The 25,880-nt window shown below is 50.5% G+C and overlaps 1 protein-coding gene across 1 annotated transcript; it reads left to right on the forward strand.

Annotated features, from left to right (window-relative positions):
* Positions 1-4,823: 4,823 nt before the first annotated feature.
* LOC132467672 (zinc finger protein 407-like) lies at positions 4,824-21,552 on the forward strand. The gene is made up of 4 exons (XM_060065141.1): positions 4,824-4,998; positions 11,186-11,269; positions 12,404-12,524; positions 19,203-21,552. The coding sequence occupies exons 1-4, from the start codon at positions 4,893-4,895 to the stop codon at positions 19,480-19,482; spliced, it is 591 nt and encodes a 196-aa protein (XP_059921124.1). The 5' UTR covers positions 4,824-4,892; the 3' UTR covers positions 19,483-21,552.
* Positions 21,553-25,880: the final 4,328 nt, after the last annotated feature.

The raw sequence follows: 25,880 nt of genomic DNA on the forward strand, positions 1-25,880 counted from the left end.
TCTGGCCTCGCTCATCCACTGACTCAAACAAAGCAGTGGCGGGCCTCAGCCCAGCATTAGCCAGGGGCGACGGACACCGGCAGCAGAGCTCTGTTCATTTAGAAGGTAGTGTGGAGCCATCCAGCCAAACTGATTAAATTGTCCACTGAGGACATTCACTACAGTCTGCAGCGCCCCCCGCCCCCTCCACTCCTGACGTTTCCTTCAGCTTTGGATGCCTATAGCCTGGGAAGCAGGCCTGTCATCGGGCCCCGCTTTGAGCGCAGCAAGAGACGCACATACGGCGGTGACTCTTTGGGTCGCCGCGGCATCTAATCTTTATTATGTGTGGCTTGAATTTAAACCAACACGGCGCTTGTGTTTAATCGGGTTACAATTGACTGCCAGAGCAGAAAGACCATCCTCCATCCCCACTCACGCGCGCGCACGCACGCACACACACACAAATGCATAAACGCCACAAAACCACACATACACGATGCATCCATAGGTTCCGACCCAGTCAGACACCATTTAGGTCTCCCTCAGTCTTCCACCAATATGTGGAAGAGCTCAAGGCCAAAAGCATTTAATCTTGTTCAGCTAATTTAGTCTGGATTTAAGCTGCCGGGCTGAGGAAGTGCAGAAGTGCAGTGCAGTGATGGAGGAAGGGGGCGAGAGAGAGAGGGAATGAGGGGAGGAAGGGGAGATGGAGGGAAAGATAGAGAGAGGGATAAAGACAGAGAGGCAGATGGAGAGAGAGAGAGAGAGAGCAGGGGAGGCACTGAGGAGGATGATCCATTCTGACCCTAGTGAATGCTGTCATGTTTCCGCCTCTAGGTAATCTCTCTCACTCACTCGCTATTTTGCATGTGAAAATGCTCTCCTGACAGTTGCATATCAGATACATTTTTTCTCTCCCTCGTCTTTTTTCTCTCCCCTCCCCTCCGCCTCTCGCCAAATAAACAACAGACTTCACTTTGAAGTTGTCTGTTTGTGTCAGTTTGGCTTGAGGCAAGAGCTTGCTCTCTCTTTCTCTCTCTCTCTCTCTTTCCCTCTCTTTCTCCCTCTCTCCCCTCTCTCTCTCTATCTCTGTCTCTCTCCCTCTCTCCCTCGATTCGATCTCTCTCTCCCACCTCCCCTCTTCTCTCTGTGAGCCTCGTGCTGGAGTGTGAGTCCAGTCGACAGGTTGTTTTCCCCCTGCCTCAGCCAAACACAGACACGAACCACAAACCCTTTGACTGTTGAGTGAGCCTTTAAAAAACACTCGTCGGTTAACTTATCCAAAGGAATGGGAGTCGACGGCCCTTGACACTGAGATTCTAGGGTCCTGCACCCTAATTGCACCAAATGAACAAAAAGAAGACCCCCTCTTTGTCATCTAAAATAAAGATGCGATAATTGTTCCCCCCCCCGATTTTTACAGTTTTGTGAACAGTGCCACATTTGACCACCTAGGGGGCGCTGGTGCAAAGTGGTGATGATTGTGATGCCTTTACAGCCCTTATCTGCCTATGCATACACATTTATATAACCGCGGGAGTGAATTGTGGGACTTCGCATGGTGGATGGTAGCGATTGTGATCTGTGAATAGGCTGGTTTAGCTTTCAACCCGACCCCCCCCCCCCCCCCCCGCCCGAGCACATATCTCGTGCACGCTCTCGGTGTGCACAGCAAACCTGGCTATTCGAGGCACATCACTCACGCCGATGCCTCCCATAGAACGAAACTATAGAAAGAAAGGAAAAGAGGTAGGTTACGGAGGACGAGAAACAGGGGGAGAGATGCGGGAACGCGGAGCGTGTTTTGATACGCTCGTGTTGGTTACCCCCGCTGTGGCCTTCGCGCGTCAGGGGGTTCCACATCAAGCACATTACCAGACCTTCCTCAGATCTCCCATTTGTTCTTCCGATTCCTCCTTTCTTCTGCCACGCTATTTATCTCCCCCCCCCTTTCTCTCACCTCACCCCTCCCTCGTAATGCTTCCTCTGCTCGTCCCTCCCTGTGCCTCGTCTCACTCTCCTCATCTCTCAGTGTTTCTCCTTCTTTCTCTCCCCGCACCTCTCCCCTCCCACATCTCTCGCACCAAGCCTGGATGCGAAGAAGTCGTGAAACAACTCCATCGTTGCCTTCCCTTCCCTCCGTCCCCTCCCTCTCTCCCCACCTCGTCCCGCTCCTCCGTTCCGCCGTGCTCGGAGACGCGATGCATATGCATGTTCCGGGGCGAGTGGATAGTGATGGGGTTCTGACAAGATCAAAGCTCGCGCGTCTGATCCCGTGGGAAAACAGACAGCGAGGGGACCTTCCCACTTAGGCTTACAAAATCAACCAGCCAACCTCACACCCACAGCCGCCCCCCACACCAAGCCAAAACTCTGTTCCCTCTCCTCCATCTCCTGCCCTTCTCTCCGTTATCACCCTGTTTCTCCCCTCCCTCCCTCCCTCCCTCCCTCTCGGTTCACTCTCTCCCACGTCAAGAGCTGTCCGCCCGCCCGACTTCTGCGATAAACAATGAGCTGTTTAGCTCATAAAGCAGTGAGTGTCGCGCATAATGTTTACAATAAAAGATAGCATCGCCACACTCATCTTGTTTACCCCTCTCTGCTGGTGGCATGGCGACGAGCCACGCTATAAATAGCGCGCGCCACAGACGTATGTAGATATCTGTTGCCCAAATAAAGTCTCCGCAAGTAGCGGCTGGGAGATGGAAGCAAATAGTCAGATGGGGAGGAGAGAGAGAGACAAAGGGATAGTTAAAGAAGCCCAGCGAGAGATAGAGATGGGAGATTTCCAGAGGAAGAGAATGAGCGAAAGCTAGAATCAGGGAGGGATGAAACCTATAGTCAGGGAGAGGGGGATAGTAACGGCGAAAGAGGGAGATAATCCAAGGTAGATCGTCGGAGAGCTAGAGAGATATTCAATATCATTCATTTCTTTTGTGGTTAGAGTAAGTTGATAAAGGCGCCATTTTAAACCGGGTCCGTGCTGTCCAGTAAACGAGCCTAAAATGTCCCCTTAAACACGCCCGCGCCTACATTCATCTCCATGGAATCACACGGATGGATGTGGACGCCACCTCTTCCTCTTCTTCTCTCTTTTCCACTATTTCATCTCTCCTTCTTCCCTCCATCACTCCCCCTCTCTATCCCCCCCCCCCCCCCCCCCCATCTCCACCTCCACCCCTCCCCCCATCTCTCTCCCCCCATCTCTCTCCCCCCATCTCTCTCCCCCCTTCTCTCTCCCCCCTTCTCTCTCCCCCCTTCTCTTTGCCCCCTTTTCCCAGTAAGGAAGATGTATGAGCTTGAATTATTGATTCAGACGCATGCTACATGCCGCTCGCAGTCATTATTTGTTCAGGTGAGTGTCGTGCGCGCTCGCCGTGAAAGCGATACCACGGGGATTAAGCGACACAATCAGGACTTAAAGACAACCGGCCTCCCGAAAATAACAAGGCTGCCTCAGCAAGACGAATGCGGCGCCACAACCTGACTTCATTTGTTTATGACTCGCGCATTAGTCATTCCCGCGGCTAAATTCTGGTCGTATGTGTGCTGGGGGAACGCAGAGGGGGTGGGGGTGGGGGGGGGGTTGGGGGGGGGGGTAAAGATTAATTTGAACACAGGCGTTCTTTTGTTTTTTTTCTCTTCTTTTTTTTATGACTTAAGCGTTGTTTGTTATGCTGTTACACAGCCCTAACTGAGAAGCGGGATGGATATTTGGTTCCGTCGGGTCCCCTCGCACATGAAACACTATAAATATCTGGAATTTAAGCATTTCAGCGCCACCTGGACAAGCACCATCACAAGAGTGATCTCTTCCTTTATTTATTAATTTCCTTGTTTAGTCATACTTAGTATTTGTTCTGGTACAGTGAAAGAGCGATAGAGCGAGGTCCGCAGAAAAAGCCGTGGGGTTGTGAGACGTGGTGGAGGCAATATGTAAAGCGGTGGGGTTGTGAGACGTGGTGGAGGCAATATGTAAAGCGGTGGGGTTGTGAGACGTGGTGGAGGCAATATGTAAAGCGGTGGGGTTGTGAGACGTGGTGGAGGCAATATGTAAAGCGGTGGGGTTGTGAGACGTGGTGGAGGCAATATGTAAAGCGGTGGGGTTGGGGGTCCGGGTGGGTGGTGAGGGTGGTCTGAGAGGGTGGTGGTGTTGCAGGGGGGGGGGGGGGGGGGGGTTAAAGTGTTTTTGGCTGTTCATTTATCCTTGAATAAGTGGTCAGGGACCCCTGAACAGGTGAACTCCTTACCCGCCCCCGCCCAACAGCCCTTTCGATGCTTAATTGTGCGTGTGTGTGTGTGTGTGTGTGTGTGTGTGTGTGTGTGTGTGTGTGTGTGGGTGTGAACCGTAACAGAATTTCTCCGGTCTTCTGGGGACCCCGGACGCAAAGCGTAGCATAAATGGAGAGGGTGGCCCCGCCTTCTCCTCTCCTTCAGGCCCGACACTAAAATCAATGACTGCTTATACAGACATGACAAGCCTCCCCCCGAAACCCCACCACAGCCGCTACGCCCACAAACCCCCTTTTTACACCACCCTCAACCAGCGTTAGCCTCGCCGTTAGCGGCACATCTGTGTGTGTGTGTGTGTGTGTGTGTGTGTGTGTGTGTGTGTGTGTGTGTGTGTGTGTGTGTGTGTGTGTGTGTGTGTGTGTGTGTGTGTGTGTGTGTGTGTGTGTGTGTCCACCATCTTTCACAGTCCTGTCTGTACTTAGATTTTATAGCTTTTAGAATTTTTTGCTGTGGGACTGTTAAATAACTCTTTGTTTCTCTCTCTCTTTTTCTCTCTCTCTCTCTCTCTCTCTCTCTCTCTCTCTCTCTCTCTCTCCCCCTACCCCTACCCTCGCAGGAAGTTTGAGTGTGGCCTGTGCGAGCGCTCCTTCGCAGAGAAGTGGGCGCTGAACAACCACATGAAGCTCCACACTGGGGAAAAGCCCTTCAAGTGCGCCTGGCCTTCCTGCCACTACGCCTTCCTGTCCCTGTCGGCCATGAGGGACCACTACAGGACGCACACCGGTGAGACCGGGGACCCCGGGGTCAACACAGTTTTTGGGTTTTATTTAAAAAATGTGTACAAAAGCAAGTCGGTCACACACACACACACACACACACACACACACACACACACACACACACACACACACACACACACACACACACGGGGGATATCCCTTCAGGTTTCTGGTGGTTAAACCCAAGCCTGAAACCCGTTTGAATAGTTTATTTGGCATCTGGTGGTTTCGCCCTAATCCAAAGCGTTTATTTTAAGGGGATACAATTATTGGCATTTGTTGTGGATAGTAGTATAAAATGTTTCAGGTAAAAACATTTTTTTGGGATTATTTATTTTATTATTGATCACTTTTGAGTTTTTAGTAGGACATTAAGAAGGGAATTCTCCACGACAAAATGGCTCAGGCTATTGCTGAGGCCGGCTGGGGAGGGAAAGGTTAAGGACTCCCACTGCACCCCAGGTCTCTGTAGCATCAGGGCACCCCCTACCACGACTACCACCCCGAACAATACCCCCCCTCAGCACTGCCATCACCCCTACCACCACTACCACCTCCAAACCCTCCACCACCCCCGGAACCACCACCACCACCTTAATCACCACCACTACCACCTCCAAACCCTCCACCACCCCCAGAACCACCACCACCACCTTAATCACCACCACTACCACCTCCAAACCCTCCACCACCCCCGGAACCACCACCACCACCTTAATCACCACCACTACCACCTCCAAACCCTCCACCACCCCCGGAACCACCACCACCACCTTAATCACCACCACTACCACCTCCAAACCCTCCACCACCCCCGGAACCACCACCACCACCTTAATCACCACCACTACCACCTCCAAACCCTCCACCACCCCCAGAACCACCACCGCCACCACCTTAATCACCACCACTACCACCTCCAAACCCTCCACCACCCCCAGAACCACCACCACCACCACCTTAATCACCACCACTACCACCTCCAAACCCTCCACCACCCCCAGAACCACCACCACCACCACCTTAATCACCACCACTACCACCTCCAAACCCTCCACCACCCCCAGAACCACCACCACCACCACCTTAATCACCACCACTACCACCTCCAAACCCTCCACCACCCCCAGAACCACCACCGCCATCATCACCACCACCAAAACACCACCACCACTACCACCTCCAAACCCTCCACCACCCCCAGTGCCACCAACGCTATCACCCCCACCACCAGCACCACCACCACCAGCACCCCTCCTCCCTCTCCCCGATGCCCCTCTAAGCCAACGACAGCAGCAGCATTGTCGGCAGCCTGCGGTCCTGACAGGCTGACTGAATGGCTGCTGGGGAGACTTCCATCCGTCATGGCCTCGGTGTGTGTGTGTGTGTGTGTGTGCGTGTGCGTGTGTGTGTTTATGTGTTTGTTTGCGTGCGCAAATAGGTGTGTGTTTGTGTGTGTGTATGTGTTTCCGACGTCCCTCAGACATGCTGGATATCATTTTCAATGTGTTTGAACAGTGATGTAGTGTCAAGGCGTCCTCCAACATAATTAGACGTTCTTATTTTCATTTGTTTTCCATCCCTCTGCCCCCCCCCCCCCCCCCCCCTCCGTCCCCCACCTCCCACACCTCCCCCACCCTCCCTTCCCATCCTCCCCCTCTCCTCCTCCAACGCCATCAGTAGGCCCGTATGACTCCCATCACATACCTGTCACCCAGAGAGATGCATGGAGGGGAGGGGGGAGGGGGCGTCATTGTATGCGTGTGTACGTGTGCGTGTGTGTGTGTCTGTGTGTGTGTGTGTATGCATGCATGCCAGCGTGGGTGCGTCGGTTGGAGACAAATGCAGACAGGATGGCGGCAGAGATTGAGGTGTAGGCAGAGAGGGAGAGAGGGAGAGGGGTGAGTGATGGAGGGAGAGTTAGGAATAGAGCGGATATAAGAGGAAAGCTGACAAGCAGGAGATGGATCAAAAGATGAAGAAAGACAAGGGGTAGAAGCAGCACCAGCAATACACTCGGATTATCGACGGCCAGAAAACATAAACGCACAAATGCATCTCTGTCCGCTGTGACAGGCCGGTGGTTCTGGATGCTCCGACGCTTTCCGGCGGAGACGGTCAGCCCCCTGCTGCCTGCTCGCGCCTCTACACGCCCGTCTAGAACCATGAGACAGGGGGCTGCTTTACGTGCGTGAGCGGCAATACTAATAAAAAACCAGCGTGAAAGTCAATGTTGAGGACTAATTTGTCCCCTCGGCAGGTCAGTGAGTAATAGATTGATGTGTGGGCGTGTACGTTTGTGCATGGCTGTGCACGTGTGTGTGTATGTGTGTGTGTGTGTGTGTGTGTGGCTAGCGTGGCCTTTGTATGATTAATAAGAGGGGGTTGTATAGTGGAGTCCACCTTTAACGAACACCGATCGTCTTAACGGCAGGAGAATGCTGATTCGTGTGCGTGTGCGTGTGCATCAGGGCGTGTGCGTGCATGTGTGCGTGCCTCTCTACGTCCTGGGACCCCACGTCCTTTTGGTCCGTGTAAAAGTGTCCCCTCATGCCTGTCCCTTGCATCGCATCACAATGCCAATACCCATGCGGCGGGGCAGTCTCTCCTCTTCCTCATTGTCGGTCGACCCAACCCCCCCAATCTCATCTGCTCTCCTTCCTCCTGCGTTTATACCTACATGTGTCCCATTTTACGCCCCTTCACCAGATTCATTGTTCCTTCCTGATTTGTGTGTTTTTTATGCTAATCACACTGCGCACACAAATACCAGTCCTGTCTCGGGACTCGAAGGAGGCACAATGTAGCGATGTGTGTGTGTCTGGGGGAAGGGGTAAGGGGAGCGGTGGGGGGGACGGGGGGAGTGTGGTCATTTGTAACAGCTGATGAATGAGGTGACTCAAATAAATAAATAAGTGCTAGGCGTCCGACCCGCCCAGCTTTTCCCAGGCTACCGAGCGGTACGCACGCACACGCACACACACACACACACAGAAGCACACCCACAAGCGCGCACACACACACACACACACACACACACACACACACATGCACACACACACACACACACACACACACACACACACACACACACACACACACACACACACACACACACACACACACACACACACACACACACACACACACACACACACACACACACACACACACGCGTGCATGTGAGTGTGTGTGTTTGTGTTTCAGCCTGTTTGGAGGGAGGCGGGAGGAGGGGGGTGGGTAAGGGGGCCCAAGCGACAGGGCCACAATTGATTTCCTCATTGCTTCAGTTTGTCGCTTAATCTGGCGATATGCTGATAAATCTTCGCACTTTGTCAATTAATTTCCCTGAAAAATGAGGCCCAAAATGGCGAGCACATCAATACAGCGGCGGATTTCGTGTCAAAAAATTAAGCGGTAAAATTAATTGCCCTCCCATCCGCTCCTGCTAAAACATAACTAATGAGGGAGGCAATTATAGCTGCATGCAGACTCCTTCGGGGTTATTTAAAACACAGATATAGACACACAGACACGTGCACACACACACACACACACACACACACACACATGCGCGCACACATGCAAAGAGAGGTTGTATATTTTGACTTCAAAGTTCTTTTATTGTCTTGCAATAAGGCATATTTCATTTCAGTTGGGGGAGGGGGCCCATCGCTGGAACAAAAGAAGCGCTGAGCCAAAATGAAAATTACCCAAAGTTGAAGGGTTTTAAGTGTCGCCACATTAGTAACTAAATAAGTCATTTTTAAATATAAGTACATTTAAAAAAAAATAAAAAACGCAGCCGGTACTGTGTTGTGGGTTTGTATGTGTGTTTGCGGCTTGAGTGTTTGCCTGTGTGTGCGCTTGTGTGTTTTTCTGTGTGTGTAAAAGGTGCTAGTCTGCCTGACCTGTGTTTATTTTTGAATGTGAGTGGTTTCCCTGCGTTCCCCTGTTGAAGAGAGAGCGAGAGAGAGTGTGTTTGTGTGTGTGTGTGTGTGTGTGTGTGTGTGTGTGTGTGTGTGTGTGTGTGTGTGTGTGTGTGTGTGTGTGTGTGTGTGTGTGTGTGTGTGTGTGTGTGTGTGTGTGTGTGTGTGTACACAACACAACAGCATTTGACAGGGTCTGGGGCCTCTTTAGGTTGCTAGAGCTTCTCGCGCTGACAGCAGCACGTCACCTCCCCTCTCCCCCTTCATCTCCCCCTCCCTCCCCACACACACACATCCCCCTACCCCATCCTCAACCCCCCACCTCCTCCTCCTCTACCTCCTTCTCAGAGGGGCTCACCACCATCCAGCGAGCAGATGAAAAGCACACGTGTAATTTATCGCCAGCGTTTCCTCCTCAAGAATAATTGTGGGGACCGCGACCGGGCCCAGGGATCGATGGCTATGGATTTTTTCTTCTTCCCTGCGGTTGGGTCTTGTAGTGTGGGGTGTAATGAGAGATGGAGAGGCATCGGGAGAGTGTGTGTGTGTGTGTGTGTGTTAGGATGGGGGCAGGGGGGGTGGTGTGAGGAGTGGTTTGCGGTGGACTATTATGGCCATGAGACCTTAGTAAGTCCTGCCGGTTGATGCTTTAATGGGGGTGAAACTGGGATGTGTGTATTTGTGTGTGTGTGTGTGTGTGTGTGTTACAAACGTATGTGTGTTCCGTTATTTTGATGTGTTTATTTATTTTATTCTAGGGACCGGGATTCAGGACCTGCGAGTGGCAAACACGTTCTAGTTTTGCGAACAAACGCAACTTTTATTTTGTATTTTCTCCCTCTGCTAAGTGGCACGCCATTAAAAGCCCTCTCACAGTTGAGTGGCTCTAAACGCCCTTAATAGAGGAAACTTCATACTGCTTTGTCTCAGTGGACTCAGGGAAAGCTGTTATCGCTGCCAAATAAAAAATAGGCAAAAAAGGCTCAGGCAGTAGCCGTGCCCAGCTGGGGGATGTCAACCAAATGTATTATCAATGTGTAGTGAGAGCTGGAGTACAAAATTCTGCTTTACACGAATAGCTAAGTAACGGTTACTTCGGTGCCCCCCATGCGCGTGCATGCATTCAGGTCCCTGTGTGTGTGTGTGTGTGTGTGTGTGTGTGTGTGTGTGTGTGTGTGTGTGTGTGTGTGTGTGTGTGTGTGTGTGTGTGTGTGTGTCTGTGAGGGTGAACTGCATGTACGACCATGTGGCCTGCTCACAGATGCCCATGCACCCAAGTCTCAATACACAAGAGTATGTCTATTCCTATGCATGACAAGAGAGAGAGCGATAAGAGAGGGCGAGAGAGAGAGAGAGCTAGAGAGAGAGAAAAGAGAGCCAGAGATAGATAGAGAGAGCGAGAGAGAGAGATAGAGAGAGAATCATGATGTGAATTATGGAGCCAGATGTGGAGGAAAGAGAGAGAGTGGCAGAGATGGACGGAGAGAGAGGAGAGAGGGAGGGAGGGAGAGAATGAGAGAAGGGTATATGAAAAGAATAGCAGGGGGGGTGTAAGAGCACCACTGCAGCTCTTCATGCGGCCCCATCTGGAAGGCATCGCCCCCAAATGAAGTTGTACAAAACCATCCCATTGATAATAAAGCTAATTTTTATGGCTCTGACAAGTATGTAATTATGTTCAGCAGTGCTTTTCAGATTTTATCACAGTCAATAAACCACACTGGCAATTTCCCGTCCCCATTTGACATATTTACACGGATCCATCTGATCAGGGGAATTAGTTAGCGGTGAGAGCTCTGACGGATGTACACTAGTGATCTGTGACTTCTGCTGCTCTCATCTGTTAACCAACTAGCCCTGTCGCTCAGCTCCCCTCTCTCCCTCCCTCAATCCCTCTCTCCCTCCCTCCCTCCCTTCCTCTCTCCATCTCTCTCGCTCTCCTTCTATTTCTCTTTCACTCACTCCCCCCCCTCTCTCTCTTTCTTTCTCCGCCATTCATTTCTTTCACATTTATCCCATCTGTCTTTTGGTTTTTCCTTCTTCATCTCTGTCCCTCTTTCTCATCCCGCACTTTAATGTTCTTATTCTATACTCTCTCTCTCGCTCTCTCGCTCTCTCGCTCTCTCCCACCCTTCCCACAAAATGTCCATCTTTCTTAGACCAAATCTGAAGTGTCGATCCACTTCTTCATATGCCATTCTCCAACTGATCTGAGCACCTTTTTTAAACCTATCCCCCCCCCCCCCCCCCATCCCCTTCCAGGTGAGAAGTCCTACCTTTGTGACCTGTGCGGCTTTGCGGGGGGAACCAGACACGCCCTCACCAAACACAGACGGCAGCACACAGGTGAGTCAAAGACGCGTCAAGAAGACAAGAAGACAATTTGTATTCCATCCACGTGGAAGTCTGTTCCCGGGGCATGCACAAACCTCTGTCGCTTTCCATGCAGATTGACATGTCATGATATCCCCACATTTAGTATTTTATTTCAAACAGACTTCACGGGCTCCTTCACTATCACCTATGAAACACGCGTATGCTGGGTAGACGCCCCCCACCCGTACGCAGACACGTTGTCACTGGCGTGCAGTGCACGCGTGCCAGCATGGATGACTGAGCCTGAGAATGTCAGTCATGTCACTTATCGCCACCATGTCGTGTTGTAGCTGGTGGAAATTAAAGTGATGGACGACTAAAACCGTAAAATTACAATAACGTATCGCAGAGGGGTGTATCCACTATGAATCAACAGATTATCTTGTCAGGAAAATGTATGTTAATTGTATTAATATCCATCTCAAAGTCAGCTCGTGAAATCTGTTTAAAAGAAAGGAAAGGATTTGGAGGGATGTGGTCTGAATCCCTGTTCTTACTGAATCAAAGTCTGAAATGGCATCATTACTGTGTGACTGTGACTGACCTGGTTTGCCCACTTCAGTGTTCACATAATTCATTTGCCTTGAAGGAATAGAAGGAAATTGATAGTCTAAAATTACACAAAATTGCAATGGATTTTGTGCAACATAATTTGTCTAATGCACACCTTAATAATCGATAATAATCGTAAATGACAGATTTCTGTTGTCTAAACCTTTAAGTTCTGCCTGATTTGTGTTTCACGGCAGGGCCGACATGGACGGAATACAACCTTTGCGTTTAATCGTGCTCCTGCGGGGTGACCAAGCTGCAGAGATTTGTTCAGGGTTAACTAGAATCACGGCATGGATGTGTCTACCTCGACCGTCCCGGCCTCCTCCGTGCTGACACGTGTCGATGTGAATAGCGCCGCGTGTGGATCAATCTGCCCTGCGACCTTCCCTCCCTAAATGTTATCGACAGATGTGCACCGGAGTGCGCTTCTGCTGTTAGTATTGTAACCAGATGTCGAAGGGACACATACACACACGCACGAAAAACACCCCAGCTCATTGACGAATATATCCGTCTCCTATCCCGCCTTTTATCTATTTTTCCTACCAGGGGAGCGGCCGTTCAAATGTCACCTCTGCAACTTCGCCTCCACCACGCAGTCCCACCTGTCCCGGCACAAGCGCGTGCACACGGGGGAGAAGCCGTACCGCTGTCCCTGGTGCGAGTACAGGTAAACGCCTCATTGAACGCCCCCGGTCCCACGCATGGAGGAGCTGATGGTGCTCCCTGATGGAAGCCCGTGATCAGAGAGCTGATGGCATCGGCTGATGGGGAGGACCGGGTGGGGGTGTGTGTGTGTGTGTGTGTGTGTGTGTGTGTGTGTGTGTGTGTGTGTGTGTGTGTGTGTGTGTGTGTGTGTGTGTGTGTGTGTGTGTGTGTGTGTGTGTGTGTGTGTGTGTGTGTGAATGTGTCATGTGATTTGGCGGGGGATGCTTAGGGGCTAGGGGGGTGTGTGTGTGTGCGTGTGCATCCCTGTGTGTATGTGTGTGTACATCCCTGTGTGTGTGTGTGTGTGTATGTGTGTGTTGGAGGGGGAGTGGGTGGACAGGTCTAATCTCCACAGCGTGGCCTCGTCTCATCACTCTGCTATCATCAGGCCTAGCCAGACCCTTCCACGTACATACACACGTGCAGACACACACGCACACATAACAGCATCACTGTCACTGGCAGGTCCCTGTCATTAAAACACCATCATACCACATCAGTAATTACACAGGAAATTGTCGGTGAAATTGAAAAAGTTTTGGCCGGTGTTGCACATCTCCATCTCTCCATTTGCCGTCTCCATCTATATCTCCCTCTCCCGCTCTCCCTTTAGCTCTCTCGCCCTCTCTCCCTCTGTCTGTCATTCTGCTCCTCATCCTCCCGTTCTTCCTGGGGTTACGACAGCAGAGTGTGAAAGGGAATGATCTAAAACCCATCATTGGTTTTAGATGTACTCCCCTTCCTTTCCTTTATCCTTTCCTTTTTTTCTGCTCTCTCCATCTCTCCTGCAAAGTCATTTCAGAGTGCCGCGCACCTGCTCCTTGTGCCTCACGGGCCACCATAACACGACTCATTTCATTTGTCCTCTTTTATGATATTTTATTTTTGGAGGGTGTCGTAACTTATAATATGTATAAATATATATAAAACCCTGCCGTGCTGAAGAGGTGATAATTATTGCGATCAGGGCCATTATTTTGTGATTATGAAAAGATGATATCACCTGGCTTCTAATGATGTGGCTGGACGGAGTGCTTTGGGGCAATACATAAAAGAAGTTAAAGTCCTTCTCCTACGTGTTACTGACTCATCGTGGGATGATTATACGGAAAAGTTTGGTACGTGAGCTTTCTCTCTGTATGTATTTAATTTGGCTGAATGACCTCAAAGATTCAGCCAGGTTAGGGACCGCCCCCAAAGGAACCTATTGGACCTGTAGCTCATCACGGATATGATTGCTCTGGGCCGTGACAAATCAGAGGGCAAAGTAGAAGGCTAATTAACATTTTGTGGGTTGCCAAAGACCATTGATGCTTGGAGGACAGGGGGAGGGGTCATGATGTGGGAGTGGGAGGGGCTATGGTAGGCATGGGAGGACCTGTGGTAGGCATGGGAGGACCTGTCGTAGGAGGGGGAGGAGCTTGGGTGGGTTTGGGAGGAGCTGGAGGGTTGAAGAGAGTGGGATGGGGTGTGGCGTGGGAAGTTGTCTGTCCGTCACCATGATCTAGGCTGCATCCGAATACTCATACTTGCATACTATATAGCATGCATTTTGTAGTACGCAAAAAATATAGCGCGTCCGAATACTCAGTATGCATTCTGTAGTACGGAAGACGTTTCCGAATGCATACTACCGCCAAAGTAAACCACGGACTTCACTACGCTATCCCACAATGCAACAGGAGTCTAGTAACGAACGAAGAAGAGATGGCTGACTCGTCACCACCAGAAAGACGTCGTAGAAAGCGGCGAAAAAAAGAGACATTAAAAAGAGTAAAATAGTAAAGTAAGTAATTAAGTAAAAAGAGACATTTTTAATTTAATAGCAACGATGACAAGACGGAAAACAGGTAACTTATCAAGGTAATTTTGCCGGCATCTGAGGGGAGATACGTCATCTCCAAACTTCCGGTGGAGTTTCGGCGGTGTTCGGAAGCGTTCGGAGGCGTTCTACGCATAGCTGTAGACCGTACTTCACAGTCAAGTGTAGTATGGTCAAGTAGTAGACACTGGACAGAAATAGTATGTACTAAGTATTCGGATGCAGCCCTAGTCTCACCACTTTCTCTGTCCGTTGTTTAAAAATAAATGCCCCCTGGCATTACATACACGTTCCAGCCATGTAGGTTTTAATATAATTTTGGCAAGGCACTGCTTTAATGTTTACCTGCAACCATCCGAGTATTTAACGCCTGGTTGACTAAGACTCTCATTGACTAACATCTTGTGAACTATTGCCCCAAAATCGTGTTATTTTAGTGTTAATTATATCGATGTCTTATTATGTCACTATTATGAAATAATAGCATAATGCAGAAGAAAAACTGGCGTAAAACCCTATGTTTTTTGCCTCTCACCCCAACCCAGTTTATGAATGCTCTGCTGCGTTTCTTCATGACGTAGCTACAGAGGGGGTACTCTCAAACCATAGTGTAGGTGCAGATTTGTGGGACTTCGCCCAGTTAATGTTGATGGCCTCGTCGAAGGAGGCTATACATTCTTGGACACTTCTAACATAATAGTAATATAACTCCACGGTTTGTTGTGCGTTTCACAATGCTCAAGCTTTAGAAAAAGCTTAAAAAAAAAACTGAAAAAATCCTCCCTCTCCTTCCTAGAACTCTCTAGATCAGGGGTCACCAACCTTTTTGAACCTGAGAGCTACTTCATGGGTACTGAGTCATACGAAGGGCACCCAGTTTGATACACTCTTCTGAAATAACAAATTTGCTCAGTTTGCCTTTAGTTATATATTGTTAATATTGATTAATGATACTCATCTATGTGAAGACACTGATCATGTTAATGATTTCTCACAATAATTATCAACAATGACTTAAAAAAGGTGGGAAAGAGTTGTTCAAGAATGAGCTGTGCTATTTTCAGAACAGGCCTGCGGGCCCCTCATGTGGTCCTTGCGGGCGCCCTGGTGCCCGCGGGCACCGTGTTGTTGACCCCTGCTCTAGATAAAACGCTTTGTTTGTTAGATTCCATGAATTTCCAAGGGGTTCATTTAGTCTTTAACACTCTGATGAAGTATCTCAACTCCCTCCGAATCGAAGGTATCCTAACTGAGATATGGCTCCATTTGTGTTGAGTCTTGGCCAAGCCTCACGCGACAACATTATAATCCTCATTGTTATCATCATTATAATAGAGAGGAGGACATCGGGGCCCTGTGTGAAGTGGAAGCCGTCCAGCATAGCGTTTCTGTTTACCGCTACGGTTTGCAGTGGTATTTGCAGTGTCAATTGAGTCCCGTGGAAGGGATCATCTCGGATCAATTAGGCCTGGCGATAAGCCACTTAAGTTATCTCAATCAACACGGCTCCCATGTGGGCCTCCTGAAACTGCCTCTGACGGATCGAAAGGCCCCCACATGCGTAGACAGATACACGAGACGAAGACAGCAGTGATGTCTGCGAAGAGCGGAAAAAACCTCTCCGGATGACATGACTCCCTTGCAGTCCAGAGGTATTTCAATTAAGCGCATATCGTTTTTTTCCGACTCGCCTCTCCCCGTTTATGCATGCCAAACCTCGCGGCTTCAAAAGCGACAATTTCCCTTTTGGCATTTGAAGAAAAAGGCACTCATTAGTAGCAGGGAGATGGCGAAAGACGGGCTCTAATTGATGCCTAGCGGCTGACTCTGCCCACGTCTCTGTCCACCGAGGTCTGTTATTTATTTACCTGAACGCCTTCCCCCCCCCCCCCAGTTCAGTCTTTCTCTTCCTGAGACAGAGCGCTTTCAGTTCCGGACCGCTCGCTTTATTCGTACCTTTCCGGTGAATAACGTCGGTGTCAGGAAGGCCGGCGACTTTGAGGCGGAAGGGCGGGAAAGCGGGAACGAGGCACGAAAGAAACCGAAAGAGAGTCGAGACGTTAATGATGATGACTGGGCCTCCTTCTTCAGTTATCGCAGTTATCGCGACGCCCTCCCCCTCCCCCCTGCCCCCCATCTTAACACACAAAACACAAAAATACACACACACACGCATACTTAAATTCTATTCTAACGAAGCGCTTCTCAATTACACCTCTGCCATTACCATACGCTCGTCAGAAGATGCGAGAGAGAGAGCGAAAGAGCGAGCGAGGGGGGGGGGGGGGAGAGGGATGTAACAGAGGCAGGAGACTGAGGGAGCGCCGTCTCTGGCACACGTCAGCGCCGCAGTGGCCCCGATTCCCGTGGCGCGGGCTGGATGGCGGGGGGGGGAGGAAGTTTAAACAGCGCAGGACTAATTAATCGACGTGCGGCGAGAGGAAGAGGCGCCGGGCGTGGGGCCCTCACCGACTGTGACACCTGCTCACTCCTAAACGCACGGTGTGTTGTTTTAATATGACAATTACTTCATTACCATATCTTGAGAGATGGTAACGCACACCACCGCCTCACCTCTCTCTCTCCCCCGCCTCCCCCTCCCCTCCCCTCCCCTCAGGGATCCATCCGGGCTCTCTACAGGACCATTTAGTGTGCTGTGCGATTATTTTTCACCCCCGCCATAATTCTTTCATGCGCTTCCCGATTAAGACATAACTTAATTCAGGGTGAGATTCTGTATCACATTCTAACTATAATTACCGTATGTATCAGCATGCGTGATGAGTGTGTTTGAAAATGTCGATCTGTTCTCATGTCTATGGATGTGTACATCCATCCATATAGTTTGTTTAGCATGGGGAGGGGGGAAGGGGGTGCTCTGGTGGGGGGGGGTTGGTCTTACACAGATGCCGCAGTGGGTGTCTGTGAACCTGTGGTGCTGATGTGGGTGACGGGTGATAACGATGTCATCACACCAATACACACACACACACACGGATTAGCACAATAAGTCATCAGGGATATGTGTACGCATCCGTGCTCCAACTCGCAGGACTGCTGCAGTGATTCGCGCTGATCAGCGTTTCACTAGAACACAGACCGGCAGTGTATTTGACTGATGGTATTGATGGATGGTCACGTATTTTTTTTGCTGACCCCCACCAAATTCGCAAAGCAGCAGGAGGATCTTGAATCAGTGCCCCCCTGTCCGGCGGTCTGTCATACCGTCTTGTCACGTTCGAACTCTAAGCCGGGTTAAAAATATACCCGCGAGCTGCTGGCTTTATGGGATTGGGGCGGTAGGGTCCCCTTCCCAGGCCAGAGGTGGGGGAGTCCCAGTTTGGCTAAGGCTAGAGGGGCTGGTCCGGAGTCCAGTGGTATCCCATGATGGAGAGAGGTGTCTGAGCAAAAGTGAAAACAAATTCTCTCCTTGGCCGGCCTGAGCTATGGCACCGGGAGCCTTTATAGTCCCAGCCAAGGTGATAAGGGAGAGTAATTGCGTATTATACTGTCCGAGAATGTCAGGCCCAAACCCAGCACGAGTACCCCATCCATCAACCGATGATGCCATGTGCACGTGCATGGGTACGCAAGTCTTGGACCGGACTGCACCTGTGTGTGTGTGTGTGTGTGTGTGTGTGTGTGTGTGTGTGTGTGTGTGTGTGTGTGTGTGTGTGTGTGTGTGTGTGTGTGTGTGTGTGTGTGTGTGTGTGTGTGTGTGTGTGTGTGTGTGTGTCTACGGTGTGGAGAGGTGAAGGGGTGATACAGAGTGTGGGTGCATAGGTGAGTTTGAATGTTTTATGGAATCTTTAGCCTGATATCATATGTTCGGATATTGATATGTTATGAATGCATTTCGACACTCGGACGTGTTGGTGTGTGTGTGTGTGTGCGTATGCACGCGTGTGTGCGCGGTTGTGTCCGTGGGCAGGTTTAGATAGGGCCTGGGAGCAGGTCAGACAGCATCATTAATCAGGGGGGAGGTCTGTGTGTGTGACATCATTACATCCAGCGCCCAGCAGTAGCTCCTCTTGCCTCGCCTGCCCTATCTGACCGGCACAAAGACCTGAATACACATTGGATAAACTCTGAACCATTACAAGTATCCACTGTGCACACACACACACACACACACACACACACACACACACACACACACACACACACACACACACACACACACACACACACACACACACACACACACACACACACACACACACACACACACACACACACGGTACCACTCATCCCATTCTTCTCGTACAGCTGTGGGAGATTCGTGGCCCCTGATACCATCAGATTTATTCCCAGCGCCGCTACAAGGAAGGCCTGTTTATTTCCACTGCGTGGCGGCGGCGCTGAACCGCTCACACGCTAAACGGGTGAATGTTGAAAAATAAAAGGAGCAGATTTCTTGGGATATGTTTGGCTTGACAGCTAAATACTATCGTTTACTTGGTTTCCTGTTAATGCAGTGTTGTTGTTATGCGTGCGTGTGTGTGCGTGTGTGTATGTGTGTTTGTGTGTGTCTGTGTGTGTCGTCGTTTCTGCTATCTTTGCTAAGGCTTCATGCAACGAGGCAATTTGCCATGATGACAAGTGCTCTTGGAGAGCGTCCAAACACGGTCTGATCCCTGCCTCCCCCCAGCACAAACCAGCTTGAGTCGGCCCTGAGCTTCACACTTCAAAATCTCTCCGTTCTCCAGTTGATGTTGTTATTATGTTTATATATATATATATATATATATATATATATATATATATATAGTGCTATTTTTTGGAATGAATCTCTGTGGGTCTCTGTGTCTCCCCCAGGTCCAACTGCGCCGAGAACATCCGCAAGCACATCCTGCACACGGGGAAACACGAGGGTGTGAAGATGTATAACTGCCCCAAGTGTGAGGCGGCAACCAACTCGCCCACCGAGTTCCGCAACCACCTGAAGGAGCACCACCCGGACATCGAGAACCCGGACCTGGCCTACCTGCACGCCGGTACGTTCCCACGGCAACGTGTACACGCGGGCTCGAACCACGCATGCACGCTCGCACGTTTAAATGTACGACGGATTGGTTATACCGGATGTGAATGTTAGCAGATGCGAGCCAATGGAACAGCTTGTCAGTAATATGTGTATGTTAGGCTACACCACTGCACACAAACAAACGTAGAGAATCAAGGGTACAAATAGCAGCACCTCCTCCGTTGGTGGTAGATATGGAGTAAGGGGTGGCTACCTGCGTGGCCTTCCTCTTTGGATTACCCCTGATCTGCTGCTACCTCAAGGCTAGCTTATGAACATGACCCAGGCCAAACACACACACACACACACACACACACACACACACACACACACACACACACACACACACACACACACACACACACACACACACACACACACACACACACACACACACACACACACCCTGAAGGTCAGACCCACACTCCAACATAGATCATAGTCTCACCTTGTGTCACTCATTTGTTGTTCTTCTCTGGGTTTTCGCGCGCGGTGTGTGTGTGTGTGTGTGTGTGTGTGTGTGTGTGTGTGTGTGTGTGTGTGTGTGTGTGTGTGTGTGTGTGTGTGTGTGTGTGTGTGTGTGTGTGTGTGTCAGAGTGAGTGAGTCCCGTTCACTGCTGACGGAGGGCAAAACGGCCACAAAATAGCACCACTCAAAGATTGCTTGCCACGGGCCCGTCCCTGCCAATCTGTCAGTCAGTCAGCCTGCATAGGGGGGGGGGGGGGGGGGGGGAGACAGACAGAACAAAAATCCCTGTCTCCTTCCTATTGGCTGCCATTGTGTCGCGATGCTCCACCCTCACTGCCCTTGGAGCCACCCAATCCAATCCACCGAGTGGCTTGTCCTTTCTGGAGGGGCAGGGAGGACAGCCTTTATCCTGTTATGCCTCTGACCCCCCCGTAATAGCCGCAGGGGCCTGGGCAGAGCGTAGGGGTGGAGGTGACGGGCTGGGGTTGGGGGGGTACGTGGTACGGTTTCATCCCGCTCCGCTTGAACTTCCAACCCCGGGGTCCCCTGACTCGCCAGGAAAAAACTACAAAGAAGAGAAATAAGTGCGTTGTTGTTTTGATTTGGACTTATTATTGCAAGGAATGTTGTTTTTGAATGGGGTTTTATTCTACATGGCTATTCTTTCCTTCACCCTCCACCTCTCGCACTCTGACACGCTCCCCCCCCTTCAACCCTCCCCTCTGGCCTCTCAACCCTCCCGTCTCGATGCTGCTTCTCCTGCTCCAGGTCAAGCTCTCCATCTGCCCAGCTCAGCTTTGCCTAAGCAAGCAGGGCACAAGAGCACAAATTGTAACGTGTGTAAACACACACACACACGCACACCCACACACCCACACACCCACACACCCACACGCACAAACACTCACCCACCCCCCATCCATCACCTCCACCCACTCATACACACGTGTGTGTGTGTGTGTGTGTGTGTGTGTGTGTGCGCGTGCGTGCGTGCGCTCTTTTTGCAAGTGCACTTTTGGTCGATCTTTGTTGCTCTTTGTAAAGAAGAGAGAGATAGAAAGCAGAAAAGACAGAGAGAAAAGACGACCGTTTTGGGCGGTGGCAGTGAGAGTAGCGTTTCATCTTAAGAGACGGAGAGAGAGAGAGAGAGAGAGACGAAGAGATAGTGTGGCGGGGATAGAGGGAGCGAGAGTGAGAAGAGATTAAGAAGGTAGATGTGGTGAATTAACCTGCTTGTGATTGCTCCTGTCGTGGTAGGGGGGCTCAGCGAGAGGCAAATCGTCTGTGATGGCCCTTCCTGCTCATCCCCCTTTGAACGACACAGATCAAACGCCGGTGCTTGCTCACTCCCTTCATCTGCGCACAGGACGAACACAGACACACACACACACACACACACCAACTCACACGTGCACCTTCCTCTCGCCACCCACTCATAAACACACACACACACACACAAACCTGTCTGCCAGATGATTGACGGCCGGATGTCCTCACTGCTGCCGTCATCACCTGCGGTACTCTCTAGCTCTCTCTCTCTCTCTCTCTCTCTCTCTCTCTCTCTCTCTCTCTCTCTCTCTCTCTCTCTCTCTCTCTCTCTCTCTCTCTCTCTCTCTCTCTCTCTCTCTCTCTCTCTCTCTCTCTCTCTCTCTCTCTCTCACACTCTCTCTCTCTCACTACCTCTCTCACTCTCACACTACTCTCTCTCTCTCACACTATCTCTCTCTCTCACACTATCTCTCTCTCTCACACTACCTCTCCCTCTCTCTCTCTCTCTCTCTCTCTCTCTCTCTCTCTCTCTCTCTCTCTCTCTCTCTCTCTCTCTCTCTCTCTCTCTCTCACACTACCTCTCTCTCTCACACTACCTCTCCCCTCGCCTCCTCCGAATGTTAAAGCTTCTACTCAGTGATGAAAGCAGAGGTCCTTCTCAGAGGAAGAGAGGAAGAAAGAGAGGGATTAGACCTGACGAGCGATGGAGGCAATGGTGATGAGAATTAGAAGGGTGGAGGAGGGGTGTGCGTGCGTGTGTGTGTGGGGGGGAATTGGTTAGGGGTGTGAAGACGTGAAAGGTGCCGAGGTACGGTTGGGCGGAGTGGTTACGAGAAAAAAATGTATATTGCTGACATGATATTTTAATAAAATGCTCATGGCAATTGCGTGGCGTGCGCGATATGCGGAGAGATATGCCCGCTAACAGAACACTCCTTGTTGTCCCCTTGTGATCTGCCCCGTAGACGGTCCTAACGGTCCTTGTGACTTCTTTACTAAATGATCTCCTCAAGGATAACTTTGTCTTTCTGCCCACCGCCCTGTCTGTAGAGTAACAGTGTCACCCACACAGCCTTGAGGAAGAGCCTTGCTCTTTATGATCTCCCTGCAGCAAGGCCGCAGGGTGTGTGTGTGTGTGTGTGTGTGTGTGTGTGTGTGTGTGTGTGTGTGTGTGTGTGTGTGTGTGTGTGTGTGTGTGTGTGTGTGTGTGTGTGTGTGTGTGCTTTCCAAAAAAACATTCTCTTTTATTTTTGTATCCCCAATAAACTAACACACGTACAAGTATGGGCATCGCCATTTGCCACATTCCACTTTTTTAGAGTTTAGTTTTGTATTTTGAAATATTACCGATACAGATTTCACTAGCATGGTTATAATTTTTAATCTGGGGGTGGGGGGGGGGGTGGGGGTGCTGGGGAGGGCGCAGCGATCAACCGCCTGCTAATTAGCTACCATGGGCTTGGCTGAGGAATTTTGGAATTGTGCGATTAAATTATTTTTATAATAAACAACCAACCCAAACCCCAAAATAAGGAAATGAACAAAACCTCTCCAAGGCATTGTTGCTGCTTAAGCAGATTCCATTCCCACCTAATAACGTGTGATGGATGGCCACCGGGATGGGTGGTGCTGCCGGTGCTGTTGTTGCTGGTGGTGGTGGTGGGGGGGACGGGGGACGGACACACCCGGCCCTGACTGTAAGCACTTCCACCCACCACAGGCAAAATCCGCGGTTGGCATGCTTCCTGGCCCTCCCTTCCATCCCCATTGTGTGCTCGTGTTAAAACGTATCGACTCTCTCAGGGGATCCCGCTCAGGATTTGCATGCGTCTGCGCGGTGCGCTGATACCTCCCAGCCCTCCTGGGTGCCACCAGACTGCCGTGTTACCTGGGCGTGTTATCTCGGCGAGAGATACGCGGAGGACAGGTGTGCATGTGTCTGGCAAACAACGACCAAAAAAAACACACAAATATACAAATGTGTCCCCATCGCCGCGACAACAGTCTCAACGTCGTGAAAGTGATCGTTAAAAAAAAAATCGAGGGGGAGGAAAAGTATAATAAATATAAAAATCAACATCTGTTTTTTTTTTTTCTGGTAACGTGTTATAGTTGACACATTTTTTAGAGGTAAGGGGAGATGGCGGGGGCGGAAGGGGGACGACGACGACGATGACAACAACAGCAATAAAAGTGTCTTAAGAAAACACCAGAGAGGACATCAAGACGTCAGCAGTTGTGGTCGCCCTCCGTATGTTGCGTTCCCATGATGGCATTGTGGGAAATAATAGGCTGCTGAACTGTAAGTAGGGTAGGTATGAGAGGTGTTAGGCATGGGTTGGTTGTTGTAATGGGCCTGCCGCGTGGAAATTCTTAATTTGTGTTTGAACAATTATAAAATCACAAACGTTGCAAATTATTTTGTGAAATTAGTAGAAGACAGTAGGTCTTACTGTTAAAAGCCTTGATTTAAATGGACTAAATGGACCTTTCCTTCTTCAGTGGCATATTTTTGTTGTCATGTGCTGATGTATCGTGTAATGCTGCTTTAATCATTTTTGTACTATGAACAAGAATCTGCAAGAACCAGCAAGACGTGTGACAGGCTTTCAACAAGGAGCTTTTGCAAGCCGGCCCTTTCACAATACCTTTTTAAAAAAATTATATATATAATATATATACATACATATCTGTCAACTAGGAAGTCTGTCCTTCTGTTTTCCTTTGTTGTTATCCCTGGTCCCGCACACCCAGACCCAGACCTGCATGCATGAACTTGAAGCTTAAGCCACAACAAGTCTTGGGGTGTTAATTGGGGCATTCCCTCAAGGGGCAGCAAGGGCACCATTCGCTATGCCTGTGTTCTGGCCCCACGTAAACACCTTCATTGTCCCAGGTAAACACCATCGTGTCACCACAGACCCCCGCCCTCAAAACCTTACCTCTGGGGGGATGCATCCCCACCCCCCCCCCCCCCCCCCCCCCCCCCTTTGAGCCTCTCTTCTCCTCACCATCATCAATCTCACTATCTCAGTGAGTATCCGAGTACATGTTTTAGCATGTCGGCAGGTCAGGCGTGAGTGGCTGCGTGCGTGCACGTGTATGTGTGTTGTCATTGTTTTTGTCAGTTCAAGTTCCATAAGTACACATGATTGACCTTAGCCCGGGCAGGGCAGGCCCAGATTGAACTCTGCTGCCGTTGGATCATCCATTGACCCGCTAGCATTGTCTCCGACCTCCCCACCATCACCACAACCACCTGCATAATGACCCGCTCCGACGAGCAGGAAACCCTTCCAGCCAGCCTGCTACATTCATCACGCAAGGGCCACTGGAAAACAGGCTTTTGTTCACCTCTCCTCTCTCCTGCCCTGGCCTCCTACAGCCAGAGTGTTAAGTAGTCGTTTTCGGGGGGCTTGAGTGACACGGTGACTACCTCCCCCCCCCCCCCCCCCCCCCCCTCCCCCTGCTTGATCTCCACTGTTCCAGCTCTGTGTGTTCCTTGGGGGTTTGGCGCTGATGCAAAGCGAAGCAGGGTCAAAGTAGAAGGGGCGACAGGGTCACCGTATCCGCCGTGTGTTTGCAAATAACATACATGCATGAGGTGGTCATGCATGCACGCACGCATGCACGCACGCATGCACGCACACAGCTGCTGTGAGTCGGCTTGTGAGGCCGGGGTGGTCGTATGGAGCCGTGAAGGGAACGCTAACCGTTTGGGATCTGCTCGGCGATACAAATTTTTGGGGCGTGCAACCACAGCCTGAAGGGAGAGAGAGAGAGAGAGGTAGAGAGACAGAGAGAGACAGGATTTTAGAAAAGCTATGCCGTTGATTTCTGTTAAACGTATTAGTTTGTTATTTGTCCACTTGGCCAATCACCAATCCTCTTGAACTCTTTGCCGGTGCCTTTGACCTCCTCAAGCTTGTGTGCTCGAAAGGGCACTTGTTATTTGTGTGTGTGTGTGTGTGTGTGTGTGTGTGTGTGTGGGTGTGTGGGTGTGTGTGTGTGTGAGGGGGTCTTGTTATGTATTATTGGTCTCTCGCTTATGCTCCCTCTCTCTCTCTCCCTCTCTCCCACCTTCCCCCCCCCCTCCCAAAAAGTGCCCCAGTCTTCTGTTAATTACCAAGTGGTGCTAAAGTTTCCCCACAACCAACTAAACAACCAATTACCCGCTCTTAGGCCCGGGCCCCCGGCCCCTCGTGCTTCCCGATACAGTGGCCTATTAGGGCCCCTCATCTCTCCCCCGGCATAATTGAATCCCCAGGCTGCTCATCAGTGCGCTAATTTAAGCCAATGTGCAGAGTTGGTAATCAGAGGGCTGCCTATTAGGACTATCAGACCCCAATTAAGTGCCATCTTATTTCCACCATAACGAGCCCCTATCTCTCTCTCCCTCCCTCCCTCCCTCCCTCCCTCCCGCCGCCTGTGTTATTGTATCCCGACCGCCAGACCACCCCTCCCATTGCCCCCTCCCCCCCAGCCCACACGCCACCTTTTGCAACTGTCCAGGTTTGTTTAGGCAAGATTGATGTCGTCGTTACAAGTGTGATTGTCTGTCTGTCTGTCTGTCTGTCTGTCTGTCTGTCTGTCTGTCTGTCTGTCTGTCTGTCTGTCTGTGTCTGTGTCAGTGTTGCGCGGGATCGAGGGCGTCTGCTGAAGGTATTTTGAGGGAGAAACTTTTGTGTGTGCGGGGAGAAATCAAGAGACTTATGAGTATATTGGACTCCTT

Source organism: Gadus macrocephalus, chromosome 11 (assembly GCF_031168955.1).
Source record: "Gadus macrocephalus chromosome 11, ASM3116895v1".
NCBI lineage: Eukaryota > Metazoa > Chordata > Actinopteri > Gadiformes > Gadidae > Gadus > Gadus macrocephalus.

Excerpts from the sequence above, each read along its gene's own strand:
- LOC132467672 (XM_060065141.1), top strand. The coding sequence starts at position 4,893 with ATGAAGCTCCACACTGGGGAAAAGCCCTTCAAGTGCGCCTGGCCTTCC. Across the intron at positions 4,999-11,185 it reads CCACTACAGGACGCACACCG|GTGAGAAGTCCTACCTTTGT; the intron begins GTGAGACCGGGG and ends ATCCCCTTCCAG. Across the intron at positions 11,270-12,403 it reads ACACAGACGGCAGCACACAG|GGGAGCGGCCGTTCAAATGT; the intron begins GTGAGTCAAAGA and ends TTTTCCTACCAG.